Below are 25,631 nucleotides of genomic sequence, written 5' to 3' on the forward strand. Positions count from 1 at the left end.
GCAGGTTTCCTTTCATTTGATGTTTTTTTTTCTTCCCTTTTTGGAGACATGGCTCTGTAGTTGAATGCCATAGAGGATAGGGGAGTGGTGTGTGGGCGTTACTGTAACATTGTCTGGCTGTAGCCTGAAAACCCAAGAGTTACTTCGAGTCAGGGCACAAAACAGGGCATTGAGTTGCAGGAAATGTGTTCATCTTTTGTAGAGAAAATAGGAACAACACCATTTTGATTTTGATCGCAGATGTAGAAAGAGGTGCAAGATTGTACAAGATGGATGCTTTTCAATTTTGGACATTATGGACATTTATTTTACACAAGTGGACCTTAAAACTCAGCACTGGAGATATCTGAACTGAAATGGGCATCAAAGTGGCTTATACTGTTTTGACAAGATGCTAAGTTTGAAAAAAAAGTCAAAATCGCGGAAACGAAGTCTTGGTTTTAGCAGCAATGGAGTGGACAAGGTGGTCATGTTGTGTGAGGACATCCCGTCAGAGGCCTCGTCAGTGGACTCGGGGCCGGGATCAAACCGCTCCCGGGCGCGTTCCAGTAGTGACAAACTGGGACATGGGTGGAAGTCTCACAGCTTCCATGGAACAACACGATCTCCAGGCATAAGTCGCTCCTCCAGACCCATCATGCAATACTCTTTTCGGGACGTAAGGCCAGCGGGGTCAAGTCCTGTCCATGCTCTGTATTTGGACCAAACGACTAGAGTGTAAGACTTAAGTGTAGAAGTGTGATTCACATCATTTCATTGTGCAACATGAGAAATGTTGCAATCTGAAGACTGTTTTTATTCTACTCTATAATGAAAAACAAATAGACATTTATCTACAGTTGTGTCTTTATCATAATGATCTCTGTATTTTAAATTACTTTTTTTTAGATTTATAGATTTGGCTCTAACAAGCACATGCCCTGAGGTTTATAATGCAGGTGCTGAACATCACCAGGTGGTGCTTCCTTTTTTAGCTGCTGGCAGTAGTTATTTAATCATCTGTTAATAATCTACACACTAAAAGTGTTTGAAATGCCTGTATCTGATGCTAAAGTGCTGCTATTGCTTTAATCATTTTGACAGAACAGTTGTTAAGGTTAGTCTAATAGTTGTATGTATAGTTTATATTGTGTACAATAATATAAGATCATCTTAAATTAAATATTAAAATTGTAATAACCTAAACGTGCTTTAAATCCGATCTATGATTGTGTTTCCCCAGTCCAAGACTTATCGACATGGGCAAAGTGTACAGACAAAGCAACCTGGAAAACCTGGAGCAGGCTTTTGGAGTGGCAGAGCGAGACCTGGGAGTCACCCGCCTTCTGGATGCAGAGGGTAAGATCTCAAGACACTCTTTCTTATTGATCTTTTATATATATTTTGGATGATAAACGTATTCTTTTTTTAGATGTTGACGTGGCTCACCCTGATGAGAAGTCCATCATCACATACGTTTCATCGCTGTATGACGTCATGCCACGCATTGATGTGACCGATGGAACCAGGGCTAGTGTAAGCATGTGCTCCAATACAAATCACTTCAGTTCTTTTCTACTCTGTGGAAAATTAAAACAAGGTCAATTTTGACTTGAAAGTTGGCTTTATAAGATTTATTAAGAGCTCAACAGGCGTATGACTTAAGCTTTTGTTCCCTTACAGTGTGCCAAAGAGAAATAGAAGTTTTGTGAATCCAAGTATAGGTATAATTACCAACCTTTGATGTTTATGCAACATGGACCCAATGGAATAGTGATTGTTGGGTGTAATTGTATAAGAGTCATTTCATAATTAGTGTCTGTGCTATTATTGACCCTATTGGGACACTATAGTGACTGATTTTTGTCTGAACACTCTCCAAATGTATAATGAGAAAGACAAAAGCTGAGTTTTCACTTTGTATCCGCTGTATTTTTTCCCACTGTTTACTTGTCCACTTTCACAAGACCTGGATTGTTCAGTCCAAATTGAGTTTAGGTGCTGTGCGAGAGTTAAAGCATCCAGACATGGGAGAAAAAGGCCAGTACTGTCTGCAGTGGACTCACGACTGTCTCATTCTCACTGCAGGGCTTGGAGCTGCGCTGGCAGGAGTACTACGAGCTGGTGACACTTCTACTGCAGTGGATTCGGCACCATGTTGTCATCTTTGGAGAGAAGAAGTTTCCCACCAGCTATGAGGAGATTGAGGTAAAGTTATACTCTGTTTTATGTGTAGTTATATCAAATGTGGTTTGTACTCATAGTTCTGTGGAAATTACTCATATTCAAGGAACTTTATCCACCAGTGCAATACATTTGGTAGTTATTTGATAGCTTAGACTTAGGGACAGTTCCGTGGCAGAGAACAGATGTGGTCCATTGTCCAAACTCTTTATTGTACTGTAGGCGGGGTAGAGATAATACAGCCAAAAGGCACATTATGTGAGTCTCGACCCCGCCCTGTTGGCTGCAGAATAAACGTCTGGGTTTTTCTTTTATAATTCAACAGCTACTGTGTGCTTCTGTGTCTACTGTATACGTATTATGCGAAATTGACTTCGTGATATTTTGACCATACTTTAAAATTGTTCAAAAACATACCTGGAGTAGAATTTATTTTCATTCACGCTTGTTGAATCCTGTTTAGAAAGTCATCTCTCCTCTGACCGTCAAAACCCCTCAGAGAATCTTCTGTGCAGTTTTCATGTCCATAAATCATCTCTCAAACTCAAACTCGTTCTGTGCATTTCTCCCATCTAATCACAATCAGTACAACTGCTTAGCTACTTAGTATCTCTCAGAAAACATTCCAGTTATTTATTATTAATATGTGTAATTTCCTCTGCAGCCAGTAGATGGTGCCAAAACCCAGTTGGGTCCCTAAGAGGCGGTTTAAAATACTCATAACAATACAAATAATGCTTCATATTTCTCCTTTGTATAATTAAAAATATATTTAAAGGGGGGAAATCATAAAATTAAATTGTATACAAAAAGTTAAACTTTTGTTAAACTATACTAGAAAAACTAACAAGAATTTTTTTAACATTTTTATTCCTTTTAGCTTTTGTGGCGCCAGTTCCTCAAGTTTAAGGAGACAGAGTTGCCAGTGAAAGAGACTGACAAGAACCACTCAAAGCAAATCTACCAGTCTTTTGAGGTATGTTTTCAATAACACACACATACGTTTTCATAAGATCACAATTTACATGGTTCTTTTTCCCCCACAGAGTGCAGTAAATTCTGGTCAGGTGAAAGTCCCTCCGGGCTACCATCCCATTGATGTGGAGAAGGAATGGGGGCGGCTGCATGTGGCCATTCTCGAGAGAGAACGTCTGCTCAGAATAGAGTTTGAAAGGTAATCAGAGTTATGCATTATAGAGACGTGGTACTAAGTAACACCAGCCAGGGAATCCTATTTTTGGATATTCTGTCTTCTGAGAAGCTGTAATATTAATACAGCTGATTCACTATTGCTAGAATGTTCAGAAGTCTGCTGTGTGCTCTTCTACATTTGTAATTGTTTTTTTGTGATTTTGATACAGACTTGAAAGACTTCAGAGGATTTTCTCCAAGGTCCAAATGGAGTCTGGTGTTTGTGATGATCAGCTGGGTCGTCTGGAGGGCCTGCTGCAGACTGTAAGTCATGGTTATGTTTGTTCATCATTTACCAAATGAAGTATTCTGAATTAGTATTAAATTAGTACTCAATTTTATGATGATAAAACCAAGGCTTTAATAGAGAAGTTCCAAAAAATAAAGACGATACAATTTTGGTCTTGAGTGGTATTACACATGATTAAAAAAAATAAAGAAATGTGCATTTTATTTAAAAAGTGATTTTAAAGTTAATTATTTCACTAATTGTGGTACTTTTTGGTTTCAGGACATTCACCTGCTGAATGCAGGGAAGCCCGCCCAGCACACGGCTGAAGTGGAGAGAGAGCTGGACAAGGCAGACAACATGATCCGCCTGCTCTTCAATGATGTGCAGTTTCTTAAAGATGGTCGCCACCCTCAGTCTGAACAGATGTATCGCAGGTGGGAGTGCAAAACAACTACACAGTACTTACCCTATCATTTTTGAAAGCTGAAAACTTTAAATGACTCTGATTCTGCAGAGTATACCGGATACACGAGAGGCTGGTGAATTTGCGCAGTGACTACAACCTCCGCCTTAAGACCACACAGGCTACAACGATGCAGACCCTCCAGCAGACCACTTCAAAGGTGCGCCCAGAACAGGATGACGTCACGTTGCGTTACGTACAGGATCTGTTGGCATGGGTGGAGGAGAACCAGCGACGCATCGATGAGGCAGAGTGGGGCTCAGACCAGTCCTCTGTGGAGTCCCAGCTGGGCAGTCACCGGGGACTGAACCAAACTGTCGAAGATTTCAAGGCTAAGATTGAGCGAGCCAAGACAGAGGAGGTAATCCCTAATATAAATAAGTGCAAAAATAACTCATTATTTCTAGTTTATGGATTAGTCATTTCAAACTGTTGTTCTTCAGAATCAACTATCCCCAATAAGCAAAGGCAAATATAAAGACTACCTGGGTAAACTGGACCTACAGTATGCAAAACTACTGGTAAATATATCAATTATTTCTCATCACAAACATATTAGGAAGCTTATAGTTTATGACGATGTACATTTATTTTGCAGAACTCTTCAAAGTCCCGCCTGAGAAACTTGGATTCACTTCATGCATTTGTCAGCGCTGCCACAAAAGAACTGATGTGGCTGAACGACAAAGAGGAGGAGGAGGTCAACCACGACTGGAGCGACAGGAACACAAATATGACGGCTAAGAAAGACAACTACTCTGTACGTCTCAGAGTACACAATCTATGTTATGTTGGGATCGTTCTTTCAAATTGTTAACCCTTTCGTTACTTTCAGGGTCTCATGCGAGAGCTTGAACATCGGGAGAGGAAGGTCAATGACATCCAGGCCATGGGTGAAAAACTTGTTCGAGAAAACCATCCGGGCAAAAAGACCGTTGAGGTGACTATTGCCATTATACAATATCAGCCGAAAATAACATCCTTTTCAATAAACTTCACTTATGCTTGCGTATCATACATTTATTGTTGGAATCTTTGATCTAGGCTTTCACAGGTGCTCTGCAGACTCAATGGAGCTGGATCCTTCAACTGTGCTGCTGCATTGAGGCTCATCTAAAGGAAAACACGGCCTACTATCAGGTACTGCGCAAACCGCTCTCCGAAACTTAAGCACTTTTTTTGTCGCCCAGAGCGTTAACACCTGTCCTTTGTTTCACAGTTCTTTGCTGATGTGAAGGAGGCCCAGGACAAGATGACAAAAATGCAAGAAAGCATGAAAAAGAAGTACAGCTGTGATCGCAACACAACAGCCACGCGCCTGGAGGATCTGCTGCAGGATGCTACGGTGGGCATATCCTCTCCAGTATGAATATTTTAATACATACACTGTCTTGCATTAATATGGGTGAATTTCTGTGAGCAGGAGGAGAAAGAACAGCTGAATGAATATAAGACTATGGTAACTGGTCTTAACAAAAGAGCCAAGACGGTTATCCAGCTGAAGCCACGTAACCCCACTACCTCTATCAAAGGGAAACTGCCCATCCAGGCTGTGTGTGACTTCAAGCAGCAAGAGGTAAAATACAATACAACAAGTAGAGGCGTTTGTCTGAAAATCACAGTTATAGATAGATTCATTGTTTATCATTATTTTGATGTGAGGAAAAATGATGTCATAATTATTGAGACTATTGAGAATTACATTTTAACAAATGAAGACTCACTATGTTTTGTATAATGTTATCTGAGTTAGTAATTTTACATTAAACCTATAAGCAGTTTATGCTATATTCTTAGTTTGAGTATTATACTATACATAAGAAGAAGATGAATTTTGGAAAAAGTGGGAAACCTAATTTTGCTCTAATATAGAATAAGTATATTACAGCGTGTAGGCTTATAGGTGTGTATCTAAAATGTAGTGCTTGATAAATTATAAGAATATCACTTTTTTCATGTAAATTTATGTTATTATAGATTTGAAATGTCAAAAAAAAATTGTAAAATAAAAACTATTTTACAGCTATATTTATTTGTTCTCAATATACAAAAGTGTAGTTTAAAGTAAACTATATACAGAAAATAACAGTTGTTTTCCGCCCAAGCGTTTCTCATAACGGTATCGTGCATCCTTGATCGTGTTAAAGTTGTGTGTATTTCTTCTATTTAGATCACTGTCCATAAAGGAGAAGAGTGTGCTCTTATTAACAACTCCCAACCTTTCAAGTGGAAGGTGCTGAACCGGACTGGAAACGAGTCTGTTGTCCCCTCTGTCTGCTTCATGGTGCCTCCCACTAACAAGGAAGCTCTGGAGAGCGTAGCCAGGTCAGCCCCAAGCACCACTGAAGACACTGTTTGTAAAATGTGCTCGACTGACTCTGTGTTCACCTGTGGTTTAGTCTGGACGGAGGGCAGCAGCAGATGGTGTTGATGTGGCAGAAATACTACATAGACATGAAGAGTATGTTGTCATGGCAAAACCTGATGAAAGACTTCACACAGATTCACTCCTGGAACATTACTACGGTCAGTCAAGAGCAAAGTTAAGATTCATGCAATGTAATCTACAAAACTGGGCTTTAATCGTGTTGTTTAGTTAGCTTTGTTCAACCCTAACCCAAAAGTATTCTCTTATGGGTTTTATGTAAGATCTTGTATAAAGTTATTTGTTACAATAAACTCTTGCACTTGGTTTGAATGCACAGATCGAGGTTAATGTGTACAGAGAAGCTTGTTAACTGAAAAACAACAGATTGTATTGTTTAAAACTAATTACATGGCCTGGTGTTGAACAAGATGTTGTTGTATTTTTATTACATTAAGCCCAGATGTAGTTACCGTAATATAGTCGGTGCTATTATTAGTTGTTCCACTGTTTCCTTGTTTATATTTGCTTCATTAAATCAAATGGCAGATTAGACCATGAACAAAGCACCGTTTTTCAAATGTGTTAAATGACATTGCAGTGATACTTTTTTTAGCCTATTACATGGATGTGCTGTTGTCCTCCTACTCGCCTGTAACTCTGCTTATTTGTCTACACTGTAAAGTTGAAGTCCATGAAGCCAGAAGAGTACAGGCTGGTGATGAGGAACCTGGAGCTGCACTACCAGGACTTTTTGAAGGACAGTCAGGACTCTCAGATGTTTAGACCGGATGACCGCATGCAAGTGGAGCAGGACTATGTCAAGTCGACACAATATTTTGAGAACCTCCTTCACTCTATGGAGAAAGGTAATACAGAAGGCTGAAATAAATGAATGAATCTTAAGTAAAAATGCAGATGAACGTTTTACACGATTTTACACAATATATAAATTTAGAGGATTTATTTTTCTAATTCGTCTTTCAGAACTTATATCTTTTAAAACCAAAGGTGAGTGGTGTGAGGGCAGAATAGCACTTAAGCTACAGGCTGTAAACACGCTTATAAGCAAGTGACTGCATGTTGCTCTGTTTATTTCATTCTGACGCTAGTCATGGCCAAATACAAGCACATAATATTATGTTTGCATGGGTTGTTAAAATCACATTGTTCCAGAAGATACATAAAATATACATAAAATGCTTTTTAATTTGAAAAAAGTGTTATTGGCTTTGGCTTTTTGGTTTGTCAGTGAATTGTGCAATACAATGGACATCCAGCAAAATAACCATCTACATGTTGTATTCAGGTCAACAGGATGAGACCTTGTGTAAGAACTACATCTCTGAGCTTAAGGACCTGCGTCTACACATTGAAGACTGTGAGAACAGCACTGTGGCTCGTATCCGAAAACCAGTGGAATCAGAACCTCTGAAGGATTGTCTCCAGAAGACAACGGAGCAGAAGGTACACCCCTCACTGTGTTTGTTGTCGGTTTTAACTCTCAACATGATGGTAATTCAGTTATACTCAATCGAGCCAAAAATGGTCTCAGTTTTGATTTACTCTGGTTTGTGTTGTCTAGAGAAAGAACATCTAAACTACAGATGTGGGATACTTAGGTCATATGACTTAACTCGAGTCAGACTCAAGACATTTTCACGATTTGTACAAACTAATGTACCACAAAGACTTTACTTGACTTAGGACTTGCCCTTTGTGACTTGAGCCTAATGCCTTGGAATGACTTTGGGTTCATACGGCTAATTATATTTATTATTTATTAATCATATTTATTATAATTATAATATCATTATTATTTATTGCAGCACATTAGTGTTTGTCAGTGAAGAAATGAAGGCGCATGATTAGAAGTTTATAGTTCACTGTCATGGGTTTAATTTAATGATGGATAAAAATTATTAACCTGGCTTTGCCAGATTGATATCTGTATCACTCAGGTGATCAGTCTGGACAGGTTCTTGCCAAAAGCTTTAAGGAAAATGTTTTGATCTGATTGGTCAAAGTGTCACAACAACAGGAACAAGCCAACAAATAAAACAGTTGTTAAATTCCCAAAAACAAATATTTACAGTGCAGGATGGCAGTTGACAAAATAAATTAAGTATTTACAGGACACAAAAGAGACTTATGTCAGCGGTCAAGTAACCCACAGCATGACACGCCTTTCTCACTTCAGCAGCTCAATGAGCAGAGCTTCCCTTAAAGGCGGTATGGACGATTTTTTGGCGATTTGAGAACGCAGGCGGAAGTGCGCATGCGCACTCTCCCGTGCGGACTGATACAACACACACGTGCGTTTGTTTATTAGCGCAACAGAGCGTATCGCATCGCTCGTCTCCCGTAGATTTCTATCCACTTCTGCGTCAGCTCGAACTGTCTTTCTCCGTCTTCATTTTGCTCCGTACACTGAGGGAACTATATTATGATGCTGCTGATGGTGCTTAGGCACGCGGAAACGTGGGCATGAACCGCACGCGGCTGCAGGTGAGCGGTAGGTGCGTTTTATGATTGATACGTGGCAGGACAAATGATTTATCCACGCCACGAGGAAATATGATGAAAAAATTTCTGAAAAAAAATCATCCATACCACCTTTAAATACACCCGAAACCCTACCCTGGGCAAACCAATTGGCAAATTGTAAGGTTGAAGTAAAACAAACAAAAGCTACAAATCCATAATACATTTTCAACATCAAACTTTCTGTACGGCTGTAAATTGAATTAATAAGACAGAATAAAACAGACAGAAACAGAATAAATCACGTACTCACTGTTTAATTGAGATGGTTCAGTACCATGGTCACATGGCATGGATGAGAGCGTCCCATTATTTATGGCCGGACCAGGAACTACTCCGGTTTGGCCCACTGAAACCGGACGGCGGACTGAAGACTGCAGGAGGTGAGTGTGGTGCGTAGGCACAGAGTGTGCGCCCTCAGATGCTCTACAGTGAGAGAACAGAGTCCGGGCAGCGAGAAAACATTTTGTGGAAGTGCAATATCAAGTGTGTTCCTGTAGAGAAAGACTACACTAAACACTATTTACTGTAGATGAGGGCAGGTACTGTTTACAAGCTTTTTGGTGGCTAGTCATGTTGCATTTAACCAGTGGATAATGGAGAGATTCTTTCTGATTACAGAAAGTGCAGGTGCAACTGGATGGTCTGAAGAAAGACCTGGATAAAGTCTCTGTGAAGACTCAGCAGGTCCTGAGCTCGCCTCAGCCTTCGACATCGGCTCCTGTCCTCCGCTCAGAGCTGGACCTCACAGTACAGAAGATGGACCATGCCCACATGCTCTCTTCTGTCTACCTTGAGAAGTGAGTGGAACACCCAGATCTAACAGTGATTGTGAGTTGTACTGAACATGAATGTGATGTGCTTAACATAATAACAATGCACAGGCTGAAGACGGTAGATATGGTGATCCGTAACACCCAGGGGGCAGAGGGCATTCTCAAGCAATATGAGGACTACCTACGTGAAGTTCACACTGTTCCTGGTGATGTCAAAGAAGTGGAGTCTTATCGAGCCACGCTCAAGGTTAGTATTTATATTTTTGTACAGTATTATGTAATGTATGTAAGTTACAATATTGTTATTACATGTTTTCTTCTTCTTTTAATAGAAAATGCGAGCAGAAGCAGAGGCTGAACAACCAGTGTTTGATTCCCTGGATGAGGAGTTAAAAAAAGCTTCAGTCGTCAGTGATAAGATGTCTCGCGTCCACAGTGAGCGAGATGTTGAGCTGGAACACTACCGTCAGCTCTTGTCCAACCTGCAAGATCGCTGGAAGGCTGTTTTCACCCAGATTGACCTCCGTCAGAGGGACCTGGAGCAGTTGGGCCGTCAGCTTGGCTACTACAGGGACAACTACGACTCTCTCATCCGCTGGATCAATGATGCTAAGCAAAGACAAGAGAAAATACAAGCAATATCTATCACGGACACAAAAACCCTAAGAGAACAACTGACTCAGGAGAAAGTATGTTGTAGTAGTAATGTTGCTGTTGCTGTTGCTGTTGCTCTTGCTGCATTTGAAACATTTACTTTTTTTATTGTAGAAACTTCTTGAGGAAATTGAGACGAACAAAGACAAAGTGGATGAATGCCAGAAATATGCCAAATCCTACATTGATATAATCAAAGTAAGTGCAAACGACAGATAACTTAATACTGCATAAATTATTATTTAGTGATAAAATGGCAATTATTCTTTTGTTTTATTCCTAAAGGATTATGAACTACAGTTAGTTGCATACAAAGCACAAGTGGAGCCTCTTACGTCTTCACCCTTGAAGAAAACCAAGCTAGATTCTGCATCAGACAATATTATTCAAGAGGTAAGATGAATCATATGTATTTATTATAATGTACTTTGCAACTATACTAAAATGTATATTTTCCTTTCCTCCCCATTAGTATGTTACACTGAGGACTCGATATAGTGAACTGATGACACTGACTAGTCAGTACATCAAATTCCTAAATGATACAGAGCGTCGCCTAGAGGATGAGGAGGTACGTGACAACTGTTCTAACATTATTCTAACCAACCTGTAAAAAAATCCAACCCTAAAAAACAAAAATGATTCGCCGACCACCAAGAGCATGCGTGCACGTTCTTTGTCATGAATTTACACATTCAATTATTGTATGGGTTACAATTTGCAGTGAAAAGGCATGAAATATTGGTATGGTTTCTGTGGCTGAACTGACTAAAAGTTAAAAAAAAGAATAATAATGAAATGGATTTTAAACGTTTTAAACATGAAAAACAAGAAAAAAACCTAATATTTGTTTGTTTTTGTTTTTTAATCAGTTCATTGTGTCTGGTTATGACCCAAAAAGAGGGGGTTCTTTTTCACTTTCCTTATACCTTTTTAGCAAAATGCCACTTCATTTTCTAAAGGATCATTTGAGACTGTCCCCTAAATAAATAACTTTCTACCTATTTTCTAACCCTCCTCTTTTGCCTCTTTGCCTTTCTTAACTGCTTGCCAGTGCTTTACTGCGATGAATGTTTGACTTGTTTGAGCACTAAAAAGGTAAATGATAAATCCTTCCACATCTATCTGTTTAACTTTATTATTTTCTCTCATTCTTCTGTATATCTGCCTTATGCATTTTGGGTTCATAAAACTCCTTTCTGTTATAATTCCTTGTCCAGCTCCTCTTCACCCTGTTTTTTTTTTTTTTTTTTTTCATTTTTATGCTAAGCCTTTTATTACATAACATTATGTTTTTGTAAAATTGCCTGAGTTCCTTATTCTGGTCTTATTGTGGAAAAAAAGTGACTTAAAGAACCCCACATGCATGGAATGGTTTGGTTTTAGTGAATGACGTGAATAATAACTATTGGTTTATAAGGGGAAAATAAGGGAAAAAAGAGAAAATAAGAAATGGTCCAAATGAATTTATCAAAATATATAATTAATAAATGAAAAATCTACAGCTGCAGTTGCATGCCATTTCATTTCTTTGCTGTGATGTGATGTAATTTTTCATCCGTGCATTAATTGTCAAATTTCCATCATCCATTTTATCTTTGTTTTAATAGCATTCATGATTGAACTTGCATTTGGAATGTAACATCACTTAAATTAATCTTTGTCTAATACGCCTTGTGTTCTGTGACGTAATCTACGCTAACTTTAACAATAACATTTACTGGTAATATATTACATTAAATTGCTTAACTCCAGTGGGACCAGATTGTGTGTTCTCCATGAGCCCAATTGTCCCATGCAGTATAGCTATTTAAAGTAACGAATTACCTTTAACATATGCTTGATTATAATCCTTTCTCTATAATTTGCTTCCACTAATGCAGAAAACTGCAAAGAAACTCAAAGCTGAAGAAAAGAGAAAAATGGCCGAGATGCAGGCTGAACTAGACAAGCAGAAACAGTTAGCTGATGCTCATGCAAAAGCCATTGCCAAAGCAGAAAAAGAGGCCAACGAGCTGAAACTTAAAATGCAGGAAGAAGTGAGCAAAAGAGAAATTGCTGCAGTAGATGCACAAAAACAAAAGTCCAACATCCAGTTGGAACTTCATGAGTTGAAAAACCTCTCTGAGCAACAGATCAACAACAAAGCCCAACAGGTGGAAGAAGCTCTTCAAAGCCGGGCAAAGATTGAGGAGGAAATACACCTAATAAGAATCCAACTAGAGACTACAGTTAACCAAAAAACAATTGCAGAGTCTGAGCTTCAGCAACTTCGTGACAAAGCTGATGAGGCTGAAAAACTCCGGAAGGCCGCTCAAGATGAGGCAGAAAAACTGCGTAGACAGGTCAATGAAGAAACCCAAAAGAAACGTTTAGCACAAGAAGAGCTCAAGCGCAAATCTGATGCAGAGAAAGAAGCTGCACGCCAAAAACAGAAAGCACTGGACGACCTTGAAAACCTCAGAATGCAGGCGGAGGAGGCAGAGAGGAAAGTTAAACAGGCTGAGATTGAAAAGGAGAGACAAATACATGTGGCTCATGCAGCAGCCCAGAAAAGTGCTGCTGCCGAGCTCCAAAGCAAACACCTGTCCTTTGTGGAAAAAACATCTAAGTTGGAAGAATCCCTAAAACAAGAGCATGGAGCGGTACTTCAACTACAACAGGAAGCAGCGCGTCTTCAAAAACAACAGGAGGATGCAGAAAATGCCAGAGAAGAGGCCGAAAGGGAGCTTGAAAAATGGCGGCAAAAAGCAAACGAGGCTTTGCGACTAAGGCTTCAAGCTGAGGAAGAAGCCCACAAAAAGTCCATTGCACAGGAAGAAGCTGAGAAACAGAAGGAGGATGCTGAGCGCGAGGCTAAGAAGAGGGCTAAAGCCGAAGATTCTGCCTTAAAGCAAAAAGACATGGCAGAGAAAGAGCTGGAGAGGCAGAGAAAGTTCGCTGATAGCACCGCTCAACAGAAACTCAATGCCGAACAGGAGTTGATCCGTCTCAGGGCAGACTATGACAATGCTGAACAACAAAGGTCCCTTCTTGAAGATGAGCTATACCGTTTAAAGAATGAAGTCATCCGAGCTGAGCAACAAAGAAAACAACTAGAAGACGAGTTGGCTAAAGTAAGGAGTGAAATGGATGTACTTATTCAGATGAAGTTCAAAGCAGAACAGGAGAGCATGTCCAATACAGAGAAGAGCAAACAGCTTCTGGAAGACAAAGCTGCCAAAATGAGGGATCTAGCAGATGAAGCAAGTCGGCTCAGAGCTATCGCTGAAGAAGCCAAGCTGCAAAGACAGACAGCTGAAGAGGAAGCAGCACGCCAGAGGGCTGAAGCAGAAAGAATCCTCAAAGAAAAGTTGGCTGCAATAAGTGAAGCCACTCGCCTCAAAACAGACGCTGAAATTGCCTTAAAAGAAAAAGAAGCAGAAAATCAAAGACTACGGCGCCAAGCTGAAGACGAGGCCTTCCAGAGGAAAGCTCTCGAGGATCAGGCTAATCTGCACAAACAGGAGATTGAAGAAAAGATAGTCTTACTCAAAAAGTCATCACATGCTGAAATGGAACGACAGAAGACGCTTGTGGATGATACCCTCAAACAAAAGCGAATTGTTGAAGAGGAAATCAGAATTCTCAAGCTCAATTTTGAAAAAGCCTCTTCTGGAAAACTTGATCTAGAACTTGAACTTAACAAATTGAAGAACATTGCAGATGAAACTCAACAGAGCAAGCTCAGGGCTGAAGAGGAGGCAGAAAAACTGAGGAAGCTTGCCTTGGAGGAAGAAAACCGCAGAAGAGAAGCCGAGGAAAGGGTGAAGAAAATTACAGCTGCTGAGCAGGAGGCAGCCAGGCAGAGAAAGGCAGCTTTAGAAGAACTGGAACGGCTCAGAAAGAAATCAGAAGAAGCCAGAAAGCAGAAAGATGAAGCTGACCAAGAAGCTGAAAAGCAGCACGTTGCGGCACAGCAGGCAGCACTTAAATGCAGCACCGCTGAGCACCAAGTCCAGACTGTTCTCGCTCAGCAGAAAGAAGATGGTGCCATGCAGAAAAAGCTGAAGGAGGAGTATGAAAAAGCAAGAACCCTTGCAAAAGAAGCGGCGGCAGCAAGAGAAAAGGCAGAAAGGGAGGCAGCCCTGTTTCGCCAACAAGCTGAGGAGGCAGAGAGACAGAAAGCTGCTGCAGAAGAAGAAGCTGCAAACCAGGCCAAAGCCCAAGAGAATGCTGAGAGACTGAGGAAGGAGGCAGAGTTTGAAGCCGCTAAACGGGCACAAGCTGAAGCCTCAGCACTAAACCAAAAGAAACAAGCTGATGCAGAGATGGCCAAGCACAAAAAAATAGCTGAACAAACATTAAAGCAAAAGTTCCAAGTTGAGCAAGAGCTTACAAAGGTGAAACTTAAACTGGATGAAACTGATAAACAGAAATTTCTCCTTGATGACACACTTAAGCGCTTAAAGGATGAGGTGGAGGATGCTGTTAAACAGAGGTCCCAGGTTGAGGAGGAGCTCTTCAAAGTCAAAGTTCAAATGGAAGAGCTATTGAAACTGAAACTCAGGATTGAAGAGGAGAATCAGCGCCTCATTAAGAAAGACAAAGACAGCACTAAAATGTTCCTTGCAGAAGAGGCTGAACATATGAAGAAGCTGGCAGAAGATGCTGCTAGACTTAGCATAGAAACACAAGAGGCAGCTCGTCTGAGACAAATTGCAGAGGATGATCTTAATCAACAACGAGCCCTGGCAGAAAAAATGCTAAAAGAGAAAATGCAGGCAATTCAGGAAGCTTCTAGGCTTAAGGCTGAAGCTGAGATGCTGCAAAGACAAAAAGATCTTGCTCAGGAGCAAGCTCAAAAACTACTGGAAGATAAACAACTCATGCAGCAGCGCCTGAATGAGGAAACCGAGGAGTACCAGAAATCACTTGAAGCTGAGAAGAGAAGACAGTTGGAGATATTAGCTGAAGCAGAAAAACTCAAACTGCAAGTTTCTCAGCTTAGTGAAGCCCAGGCAAGAGCCGAAGAGGAAGCCAAAAAGTTCAAGAAACAAGCAGACATGATTGCTTGCCGTCTTAATGAGACTGAATTAAATACAAGAGAAAAAAATACTGCTGTGGAAAAACTGGAAAATGAAAGACTTAACTCAAGCAGGGAAGCTGATGACCTGCGTAAAGCAATCGGAGACCTAGAGAAGGAGAAGGCTAGACTGAAAAAGGAGGCAGAAGAACTTCAAAATAAATCAAAAGAGGTATTGTGTTAATGATGACATAACCAAGCAGCTTATGTCATTGAGAATGATCTCTACAAACTAACAAATTTCTATCTTATAAATTATCTATCCATTTCCTTCACTAACTCGGAATCCATATAGTTGGTTTAAATATTATTTCTGTTTTTACATTGCACTCTGCTCATGCATATTGCATCCGGAATGCGTCCCATTCCCTGGAATGACATGCATTTTTCATTTTCGGAACATCTTAACTCTGCAGTAAAAGGGAAAAAAATATGTATACACATTTATATTACATGCAGTATTGTATTGTTAGAATTTCTTTTTGCAGTGACATTTTTGATGTATCAAGTACAAATTGAGTTAAGAATTTTAGCAGTGACATTTATATTATTTACCCCAACGTTTAAACACTAAATTCCATTTAATGAACAAACTTGATTAATAGAATTCACTATTATACGTATTTAAGTGCCAAAGACATATTAAAATATTCCATGCAAAATGGTAAACCGAATATGTGTCTGGTTTAATTTTTATCAGAATATCCGCAATTTATATGAATATGCATAAGCCAAGTGCATTGTATAATATGGTCCTAGTCAAACAGGTGCATGCTAATGCTTACAGGATTGAGAAATTGTACGTGTATGTCTGTTATAAAAAGTAAAAACATTTTATACACGGTGGAAAAAGTTTACGCTTTACTTGTCATGGTGATAATGTAATGCTTAGTGTATTGGGATGCACTTGTAGTATTTTTAGATAAAACCATACTTGACATACCAATGCATTTTGATACTCACTTTATTTTTCTTTCCCTTTTTTCTAGATGGCTGATGCACAACAGAAACAAATAGAGCATGAAAAGACCATGCTCCAGCAGACTTTCCTCACAGAAAAGGAGATGCTGTTGAAGAAGGAAAAGCAAATTGAAGATGAGAAAAAGAGGCTAGAGAGTCAGTTTGAGGAAGAGGTCAGAAAGGCCCAAGCTCTCAAAGATGAACAGGATCGTCAGAATAAGCAAATGGAGGAGGAGAAGAAGAAACTGCAGGCCAACATGGACGCTGCCCTCAACAAGCAGAAGGAGGCTGAGCTGGAAATGCTTAACAAACAGAAAGAAATGCAAGAGCTGGAGAGAAAGAGACTGGAGCAAGAAAGAAAACTTGCTGATGAAAACCAGAAACTGCGGGAGAAACTGCAACAGATGGAGGATAAACAAAAGACAAATATTGAGACCGTAACAGTGGTTGAAACTACAAGAAAAGTCCTCAATGGCCAAAATGCCTCAGATACAATAGATGGTATTGATCCTTTATCTTTCGATGGCATTCGTGAAAAGGTCCCTGCAAGTCGATTGCATGATATTGGCCTTCTAACTAAGAAAGAGTTTGACGGATTGAAGAAGGGCAAAACCACTGTGCTCGAGCTAGGAGATACTGATAAGCTGAAACAAATTCTTAAAGGAAGAAACTGCATTGCTGGGATCCTAAGCCCAACCAATCAGACAATGTCTATCTATCAAGCATCCAAAGAAAAGAAGATTACACCAGGGACAGCTATGATTCTTCTTGAAGCCCAGGCTGCTACAGGTTTCATGATAGACCCCATTAAGAACAAGAAATTCTCTGTCAATGAAGCAGTCAAAGAAGGCTTGATTGGGCCAGAATTGCACAACAAAATGGTGTTGGCTGAGAGAGCTGTAGTTGGCTACAAAGATCCTTACACTGGTAGTAAAATATCTACTTTTGAAGCAATGAAAAAGGGTCTCATTGAACAAGATCATGCTATCAGAATTCTTGAAGCTCAACTGGCAACTGGGGGCCTGGTTGATCCTATTCACAGTCATAGAGTGCCCACTCAGTTGGCTTCCAAACAAAGACAGTATGACGCAGAAATGAACAAAATGATGGAGAAACCCTCAGATGATGACAAGGGTTACTTTGACCCAAGCACTCAAGAACCTTTGACTTATTCTGAACTAATGACAAGATGTAAAACAGACCCAAACACTGGGCTCCTACTCCTACCCATCACAGACAAAGCAGCATATTGCTCAAGCATGTACACAGAGGAAGAGACTAAAGATGTGTTTAACAAAACAACAGTGTCTGTGCCATTTGGTAAATTCAAGGGCAAAACGATCACTATTTGGGAAATCATCAACTCTGAATACTTCACCGAAGACCAAAAGAAAGACCTTCTACGTCAATACAGGACAGGAAAAATCACTATTGAAAAGATCATAAAGATTGTAATTACTGTTGCAGAAGACAAAGAGAAGAAAAATGAAATCACATTTGATGGTATTAGAGGCCCTGTACCTGCCACAGATTTAGTAGAATCCAATATTATTGATAAGGACTTATATAATAAATTGCACAAAGGGGCTGTGACAGTTAAAGAAGTGTCTGAAATGAAGCCGGTCAAAAATGCATTGAAAGGTACAAATTGCATTGCAGGTGTATACATAGAATCATTCAAACAGCCAATGTCTTTCTATCAAGCTATGAAGAAGGATATGATGAGACCAGGGCTTGCTCTAAATATGCTTGAAGCCCAAGCAGGAACAGGATACATCCCTGACCCCATCACCAATCAGAAGCATACAGTTGATGAAGCTGTGAAAGCAGGTGTTGTTGGTCCAGAGTTGCATGAAAAGCTGCTGTCTGCAGAGAGGGCTGTGACAGGTTATAGAGATCCATACTCAGGAAAAACAGTGTCTTTATTCCAAGCAATGAAGAAAGATTTGATCCCAAAAGAACAAGGCATACGTCTGCTTGATGCCCAGTTGATCACGGGCGGTATCATTGATCCAGTAAAGGGCCACCGCATCCCTCATGATATTGCCTGCCAGCGAAACTATTTTGATGATGAAACTAAGCAAATCTTAATTACTCCAACCAATGAGGCAAAATGCTTCTTCAATCCTAATACAAAAGAAAATGTCACCTACGCCCAGCTCTTTGAGAAATCTATCACTGACAAAAAAACAGGTCTCCAGCTCCTGCCTCTGTCTGTTGAAGCAATCAAGTGTAAAGAAGACACAACTTTCTCTGAGGCTCAGACAAAAGAAGCAATGAACCAGGCCACTGTGGATCTAGACTATGGTCCATTTAAGGGTAGGAAAGTCACAATATGGGAAATAATTAATTCTGAATATTTCACAGAACAACAGCGAAATGACCTCCTCAAACAGTTTATGTCCGGAAAGTTCACTATTGAAAAGCTAATAAAGATGATTATTACTATTATCAGTGAAAGAGAAGCTAAGAAACAAGAGCAATCCGCTTTCAAGGGACTAAGAGCAAATGTACCACCAAGCTCTCTGTATGACTCCAAAATCATAGACAAACCCACATTGGATCTCCTTCATCAAGGCAAAACTACACCTGCAGAAGTTAGTAAGAATCCCGATGTCAGTAAATATCTCCAGGGATCAGATTGCATCGCTGGTATTTACAATGAGCCTTTAAAAGAAAAGTTGAGCATTTACCAAGCAATGAAGAAAAAGCTACTGAGACACAATACAGGGCTTGCTCTTTTAGAGGCACAGGTGGCCACTGGGTTCATTGTTGAGCCACTGAAAAACAAGTGCATGTCGGTGGATGAAGCGGTTAAATCAGGAATTGTGGGACCTGAGTTACATGAAAAGCTCCTGTCTGCAGAGAAGGCTGTTACAGGTTACAAGGATCCATTCACTGGAAACAAAATTTCCCTTTTTGAAGCAATGCAAAAAGACCTGATTCTAAAGGAGCAAGCTTTGCCAATGCTTGAAGCACAGATGGTTTGTGGAGGAATTATTGATCCAGTTAACAGCCACCGAGTCCCCACTGATGTGGCATATCAGAAAAATATGTTTGATAAACAAACTGCCAAAACTCTGTCTGAGCCATATGATGAAAACAAAGTTTTCTTAGACCCAGAAAATGATGAAACTGTCACCTACAAACAGCTTAAAGACAAATGCCAAAAAGATCCCGACACAGGCTTGTACATGCTGCCACTCTCAAAACCCCAGTCCCCGACAGTTGTGGAGAAGACCTACCTCTACACTGAGGAACAAACAAAGAGTGACCTGACTAATACCCAAATTGACATTCCAATTGAAGGTTTATCTGACAAATCAATGAACCTCTGGGATATCATGAACTCAAATCTGCTTCCTGAACAACAAAGACAGAGGATCATGGATGAATACCGCTCTGGTAAAATCACAAAAGAGCGAATGATTATCATCATTATTGAGATCATGGAGCAAAGAGAAATAATTAAAAATGACTCTCCTTTGTCATGCACAACAATAAGAAGAAGAATAACAATTGAAGAATTGTACAATGCCCGAATCATTGATCTGGAGACGTATAACCTTCTTAAGCAAGGAAAAAGAGATATACGTGACATAATGGAGTTGACTAGTGTAAAACAATATCTTTATGGCACAGGATGTGTTGCAGGGATCAAAACTGACTCCTGCAAACTGAGCATCTACCAAGCAATGAAGAGAGATTACCTGACTCCAGAACTAGCCCTTAGTCTGCTTGAGGCACAGGCAGCTACAGGTTTTATTGTTGACCCAGTAAAGAATGAAACACTTACAGTTGATGAAGCTGTCCGCAAAGGCATTGTTGGACCAGAAATCCATGACAAACTCTTGTCAGCAGAACGAGCAGTCACAGGATACAAAGATCCCTATAGTGGGAAAGTAATCTCTCTTTTCCAGGCTATGAAAAAAGACCTTGTAACCCCAGAGTATGCTCTTAAAATGTTAGAGGCTCAAACTGCCACTGGAGGTATTATTGACCCTGAATTCCAGTTCCACCTACCAACAGATATTGCCATGCAAAGAGGTTACATTAATAAAGAAACTAATGAGAAACTAAATGATGAAGTCCAAGGATTCATTGACCCTGTAACACAAGATAAAGTGTCATATGCGCAGTTATTGAAGAGATGCAAGCTAGAAGGTGGGCTGCGACTTCTTGGTTTGGGAGACAAAAGGTTGATGTTCAAGGGGCTGAGGAAAGAGATTACAATGGAGGAGCTTCTTCGCTCACAGATCATTGACCAAGAGACTGTCACACAACTGAATGAAGGCTCATTATCAGTGGAAGAAGTTACTAATAGATTGTCACGATACCTTGAAGGAACGGGCTGTATTGCTGGTGTATTTTTGGAACCTTCAAAAGAACGTCTATCAATTTACCAAGCCATGAAGAAGAATATGATAAGACCAGGCACAGCATTCGAGCTTCTTGAAGCACAAGCAGCCACTGGCTACGTCATTGATCCCATCAAAAACCTCAAACTTACAGTTAATGAGGCTGTAAAGATGGGAATTGTGGGGCCAGAGTTCAAAGACAAACTTCTTTCAGCTGAACGGGCAGTCACAGGATATAGAGATCCATATTCAGGCAAGACAATATCGCTGTTCCAGGCCATGAAAAAGGGTCTCATATTGAAAGACCATGGCATTCGTCTACTGGAAGCCCAGATTGCTACAGGAGGAATCATTGACCCAGAGGAAAGTCACCGTCTGCCAGTGGAAGTTGCCTACAAGCGTGGCTTCTTTGATGAAGAAATGAATGAGATTTTGACAGATCCATCTGATGACACTAAAGGTTTCTTTGACCCTAACACTGAGGAAAATCTAACATACTTAGGGCTCATGGAGAGGTGCATTAAAGACCCTGACTCTGGTCTTGTGCTTCTGCTACTGAAAGATAAACATCACGAAAACAAGATGTCTTCTAAATCTTCTGTCCGTAAGCGCCGCATTGTCATCGTTGATCCGGCAACTGGTAAAGAAATGACTGTCTATGAAGCGTACAAGCGGGGGCTGATTGACAATGAAACCTACTTGGAGCTTGCGCAGCAGGAGTGTGAATGGGAGGAAATCACTATGACCTCCTCAGATGGTACGGTCAAAACATTAATCACTGACAGAAGATCTGGACGACAGTATGACCTTGAAGATGCTATTGGCCGTGGTTTGATTGATCAACGCTCACTTGAGAGCTATAGGTCTGGAAACTTGTCAATCACAGAGTTTGCGGATATGCTTACTGGAAATATGGGAGGTTTCCGCTCAAGAACTTCTTCAATTGGTTCCACCAGTGGCTCCACCTCCTCCTATCCCATGAGCCCCATACCCAGTATCAAAGCACCGGCAGTCATATGGAATGACCCAAGTGAGGTCACTTGTCCCATCGCTGGAATACTAGATGTAGACACTCTGGAAAAGATTTCTATAACTGAGGCCATACACAGAAACCTGGTGGACAACATTACAGGTCAAAGACTTTTAGAAGCGCAAGCTTGCACAGGGGGAATAATTGACCCCTCAAGTGGAGAAAAATTGTCAGTCACAGATGCCACAGAGAAGGGTCTAGTGGATAAAATTATGGTCGATCGTCTTAACCTTGCCCAAAAAGCATTTAATGGATTTGAAGACCCAAGAACAAAAGTTAAAATGTCCGCCTCTCAAGCCCTTAAAAAGGGTTGGTTATATTATGAAGCTGGGCAGCGGTTCCTTGAGGTCCAGTACCTCACTGGTGGACTCATTGAGCCTGATGTTGAGGGCAGAGTGCCGCTGGATGAGTCTATCAGGAAGGGAACAATTGATGCCCGCACTGCCCAAAAACTCAGAGATGTCAATACTTACTCGAAATATCTAACGTGTCCCAAAACCAAACTTAAAATCTCCTTTAAAAATGCTATGGACAAAAGCATGGTTGAGGAAGGATCTGGCCTAAGGCTTCTTGAAGCATCATCAGAATCCACCAAAGGAGTATATAGTCCCTATAATCTCAGTGGAACTGGATCAGCGTATGGTTCTCGGTCTGGTTCAAGAACTGGCTCCCGAACTGGATCAAGGAGAGGCAGTATTGACGCCGGCTCTGCCTTCAGCATGAATTTATCCACCTCCTCTTATACATCATCTTCAACCAGCTATGGTCGCAGATTCTGATTCTGATTTGCTGTGCATAAATTAGTACAACCACACATTAATCCCACTAATAGAACAGTAGAACAGATTTAATGGTTACATAAACATTGCAGTTATTTATTTATATTTGTTTTGCATGTAAAATTTAGAACAGTACCTTTTTAAACATAGTTTATATTTTTGGACATAAGATACTATACCTGTTAAAAGGTTGCCTTGCAGGCTGACTATTGTTCAAAAAAAATCATAGTATTAGTTTGAAATTTTTATGACAAAAAAACTTTATATACTATCTGTCAACAAAGTTTTGATAATTTTACATTGATTGAATGTTTGTATAGAATATGGATTTATGATGTTTTCTGGATAAAGGCTATTACTCAAAAACTCGCAGCACAAAAACTTGATATTGTTTTTATGTTAATATGTTTATAATCAGTGGACATGTACATATTATTTTGACACTACATTGATTAGTTACCAATCAAGCTTCACAATTATGGCCAAGTGTTCCTGATCAGTCCCAAGAAGATGTCAGCTCATGCAGCTTCCCCACACAGATGTGCCCCCTGTCATTTAACTTACTGTAAGTTTATTATTTATTCATTTTCATTGATATAATTTGTCACCCTTTCAAGCACAGATGACATGTTTATCTGTTTTTTCAGGTATTTAGGTTTTGGTGAATTATTGAGTGACCGTTGTGTGTCCTCTTGTGTTTTGCAGACTTTTAGAATGCAATATTTGAAGATGGACACGAAACTGGCTAAATCTTATAATCCCTATCATCAAAATGTCCTAATCCAGGCAAGTAAAGGGTTCTTACAAATCAGAAGTTTTATCTTTTGCTTTCCATTTCATTATGTGTTAAGTTTTAATTTGTGTTTTGGTTTATTTTGTTGTTTTTCATTTTATTTTATTTTAGATTTTCCACTGAACGTCCATAAAGCATTATGACATCATCTTGGAAACCTCAGAATCACTTGGATCTTTGTGCCAATAATTGTGTTTTATTGATTTATTTCACTTTAAAGAAATTCCAATTTAAGGATGTATTTAGAAAGTCCACTGAGTGTATTTGTTGTTGTTGTTGTTGTTGTTGCTGATGATGTAAAAAGCAAACAACCAAAGTGTTACTTAGAACATAGTTTGAATGTTTAATATTAAAACATTAAAACAACTAATATTGCTCTCCTCAGAAAACATCAGTAGTGTTTGAAACACTTTTTCTTCTCTTTTTGTTTTAATCCTTTTATGCATTATACCATGTCATGGATATTCAAATGTGCTATTGATGTTTGGGAAAAGTTAGCTGAAAAATGCTCTTGTAAATAAATATACTTTAAAGAGGTACTCTTGTCATATATAAATAATGCAGTTTCACAGAGAAATGGCACAATCCAAACAACACTACTTCTACAATACAGTTGTACAAGTGTATAAGATATTGGAGGTTTTTTATTATACATTATATTTATACTTTACATGTGATTTCTCACCATGGTCAAAATTATATACATTTGGGGAATCTGTGTCTAGGTAGATATTATATTGGCTGTTTGTAGAAAACATCACAACTTGACCTGCCACTTGGGGGCATTATTTTACTTGATGCGTTGCATGCTAGGGTACATTTCACATTATCAGAATAACAATACAGCATCATCTTCGATCAATTCCTGGTATATATTAATTCATTTAGATTTAGAATCATTCCATTAGAATGATTTATTTAGAAAACAATTAAGGCAATTGGAATCCAAGGCCATAAGCTGGTTACAGACAACGTTAGTAGATTACCGATCACTTGAGGGCACTGTTTCAACCAACACAAATTAATGGTCCAGTAGTTTGATTTCTATGGTAGAAATATTCAGTTACCAATCAGTACAAAGAATAAAGTCACCTCAAATAACAATCTGAGGATTATCTCTGGAAAAATCATAATGTTCTCTATTTGTAAAACATAGCCACTGGATTCATCGGAAGAACCTGCCAATACCTCCCAAAACTCTTCTATCAGCTCTTTGGAGTATGATCCATACTTTACACTCCAATCCATCGGAGGAAAGAAGGTAAGAAATTGGCCATAGCATTCACTATCAATTGAGAATAGTATAGTATAAAATCAGTGACTGAGAGGCATGCAGTTGTTATTCTCTGTCCCATGCAGGATGAAGGTGTACAATTTGAACCACGAGCCTTTCCATCAAAGCACCATAGATATGGGTAATTGTTTTTATATAATTAAACAAATCCTATTGTTGTCAACAGGGATTCAAATTGTATTTGGCCCTCAGAGCAAGAAAAGCAAATGTTTCCATTAGTTTTTGTTACAATCATCAACTTTATAACTTTGTCTTCCTCATTAATTAATAGTTAAGTATCAGAGATCTGTTTTCATCCATTATCGTTGAAAAAACAGTACCAGTACATATAAGTCCCACAGAAGGAAACATTAGACATGTAGTTCTTGGGTACATAAACTACAAATTAAAAACAGTACAATACAAAACCCCTTCTAACTTGTGGTTGGAGTATGACTCCAGGTTCATAACAAACTATTTGAAAGTGGATTGAGTATTGTTGGATCCCTAGTTACTTAACCACCCAATGACCAAGCAAATAAAAACAAATAACTTGAGTTTAGACAATACTGTATTTTTGTTTAGATAACTAGACTGTTATCATTTATATGGAATAGGGAAGCAAACATGACAAAATATAACCTACTCATGTACATTTTGTGGTCAAAATAGTATACACAATCAACAAACATTTTATTAAGTTAGACAATTCTTAGATTTGAGTCATGTTAAATGGCTACTGTAGCAACTTTTCCAAAGATCTGGCAGTAGGTTAACATTTTCCTACATTATTGTGTATCTTTTATATGTGATTTAGTGCTGACGTGGAGGAGCTGAGTCAGTGGCAGTCTGAGTTCAGAGGTCAAATCAGAACCCTGAGACAATGGCTGAAGAACATGGAGATGAGGCTCCCTGCTTCAGACCCCAGGGTCAGTGTCTGTCTGCCTCCTGTTACCTCTGATCCCATTCGTCCCATCCATTACTC

General features: G+C 39.5%; 1 protein-coding gene across 1 annotated transcript in view; it reads left to right on the forward strand.

The window, feature by feature from the left end:
• The window catches only part of LOC140374115 (plectin-like), a 127,602-nt gene that overhangs the window by 80,453 nt on the left and 21,518 nt on the right, over positions 1-25,631 (forward strand). The window contains exons 7-36 of the mRNA XM_072460913.1: positions 1,223-1,338; positions 1,412-1,515; positions 2,068-2,187; positions 3,044-3,139; positions 3,210-3,337; positions 3,525-3,618; positions 3,866-4,020; positions 4,101-4,410; positions 4,493-4,570; positions 4,648-4,809; positions 4,885-4,989; positions 5,094-5,189; positions 5,269-5,394; positions 5,473-5,625; positions 6,220-6,374; positions 6,449-6,575; positions 7,100-7,283; positions 7,724-7,881; positions 9,580-9,758; positions 9,843-9,981; positions 10,067-10,423; positions 10,503-10,586; positions 10,674-10,781; positions 10,861-10,959; positions 12,272-15,625; positions 16,443-22,577; positions 23,286-23,366; positions 24,530-24,634; positions 24,733-24,788; positions 25,464-25,575. Coding sequence (XP_072317014.1) covers positions 1,223-1,338; positions 1,412-1,515; positions 2,068-2,187; positions 3,044-3,139; positions 3,210-3,337; positions 3,525-3,618; positions 3,866-4,020; positions 4,101-4,410; positions 4,493-4,570; positions 4,648-4,809; positions 4,885-4,989; positions 5,094-5,189; positions 5,269-5,394; positions 5,473-5,625; positions 6,220-6,374; positions 6,449-6,575; positions 7,100-7,283; positions 7,724-7,881; positions 9,580-9,758; positions 9,843-9,981; positions 10,067-10,423; positions 10,503-10,586; positions 10,674-10,781; positions 10,861-10,959; positions 12,272-15,625; positions 16,443-22,577; positions 23,286-23,366; positions 24,530-24,634; positions 24,733-24,788; positions 25,464-25,575 — 13,276 coding nt within the window. The remainder of the gene's footprint in view (positions 1-1,222; positions 1,339-1,411; positions 1,516-2,067; positions 2,188-3,043; positions 3,140-3,209; positions 3,338-3,524; positions 3,619-3,865; positions 4,021-4,100; positions 4,411-4,492; positions 4,571-4,647; positions 4,810-4,884; positions 4,990-5,093; positions 5,190-5,268; positions 5,395-5,472; positions 5,626-6,219; positions 6,375-6,448; positions 6,576-7,099; positions 7,284-7,723; positions 7,882-9,579; positions 9,759-9,842; positions 9,982-10,066; positions 10,424-10,502; positions 10,587-10,673; positions 10,782-10,860; positions 10,960-12,271; positions 15,626-16,442; positions 22,578-23,285; positions 23,367-24,529; positions 24,635-24,732; positions 24,789-25,463; positions 25,576-25,631) is intronic.

The sequence above is a fragment of the Eucyclogobius newberryi genome, unplaced genomic scaffold, assembly GCF_026437365.1.
Source record: "Eucyclogobius newberryi isolate DKJ021-1_F unplaced genomic scaffold, fEucNew1.0.hap1 SCAF_3, whole genome shotgun sequence".
NCBI classification, from domain to species: domain Eukaryota; kingdom Metazoa; phylum Chordata; class Actinopteri; order Gobiiformes; family Gobiidae; genus Eucyclogobius; species Eucyclogobius newberryi.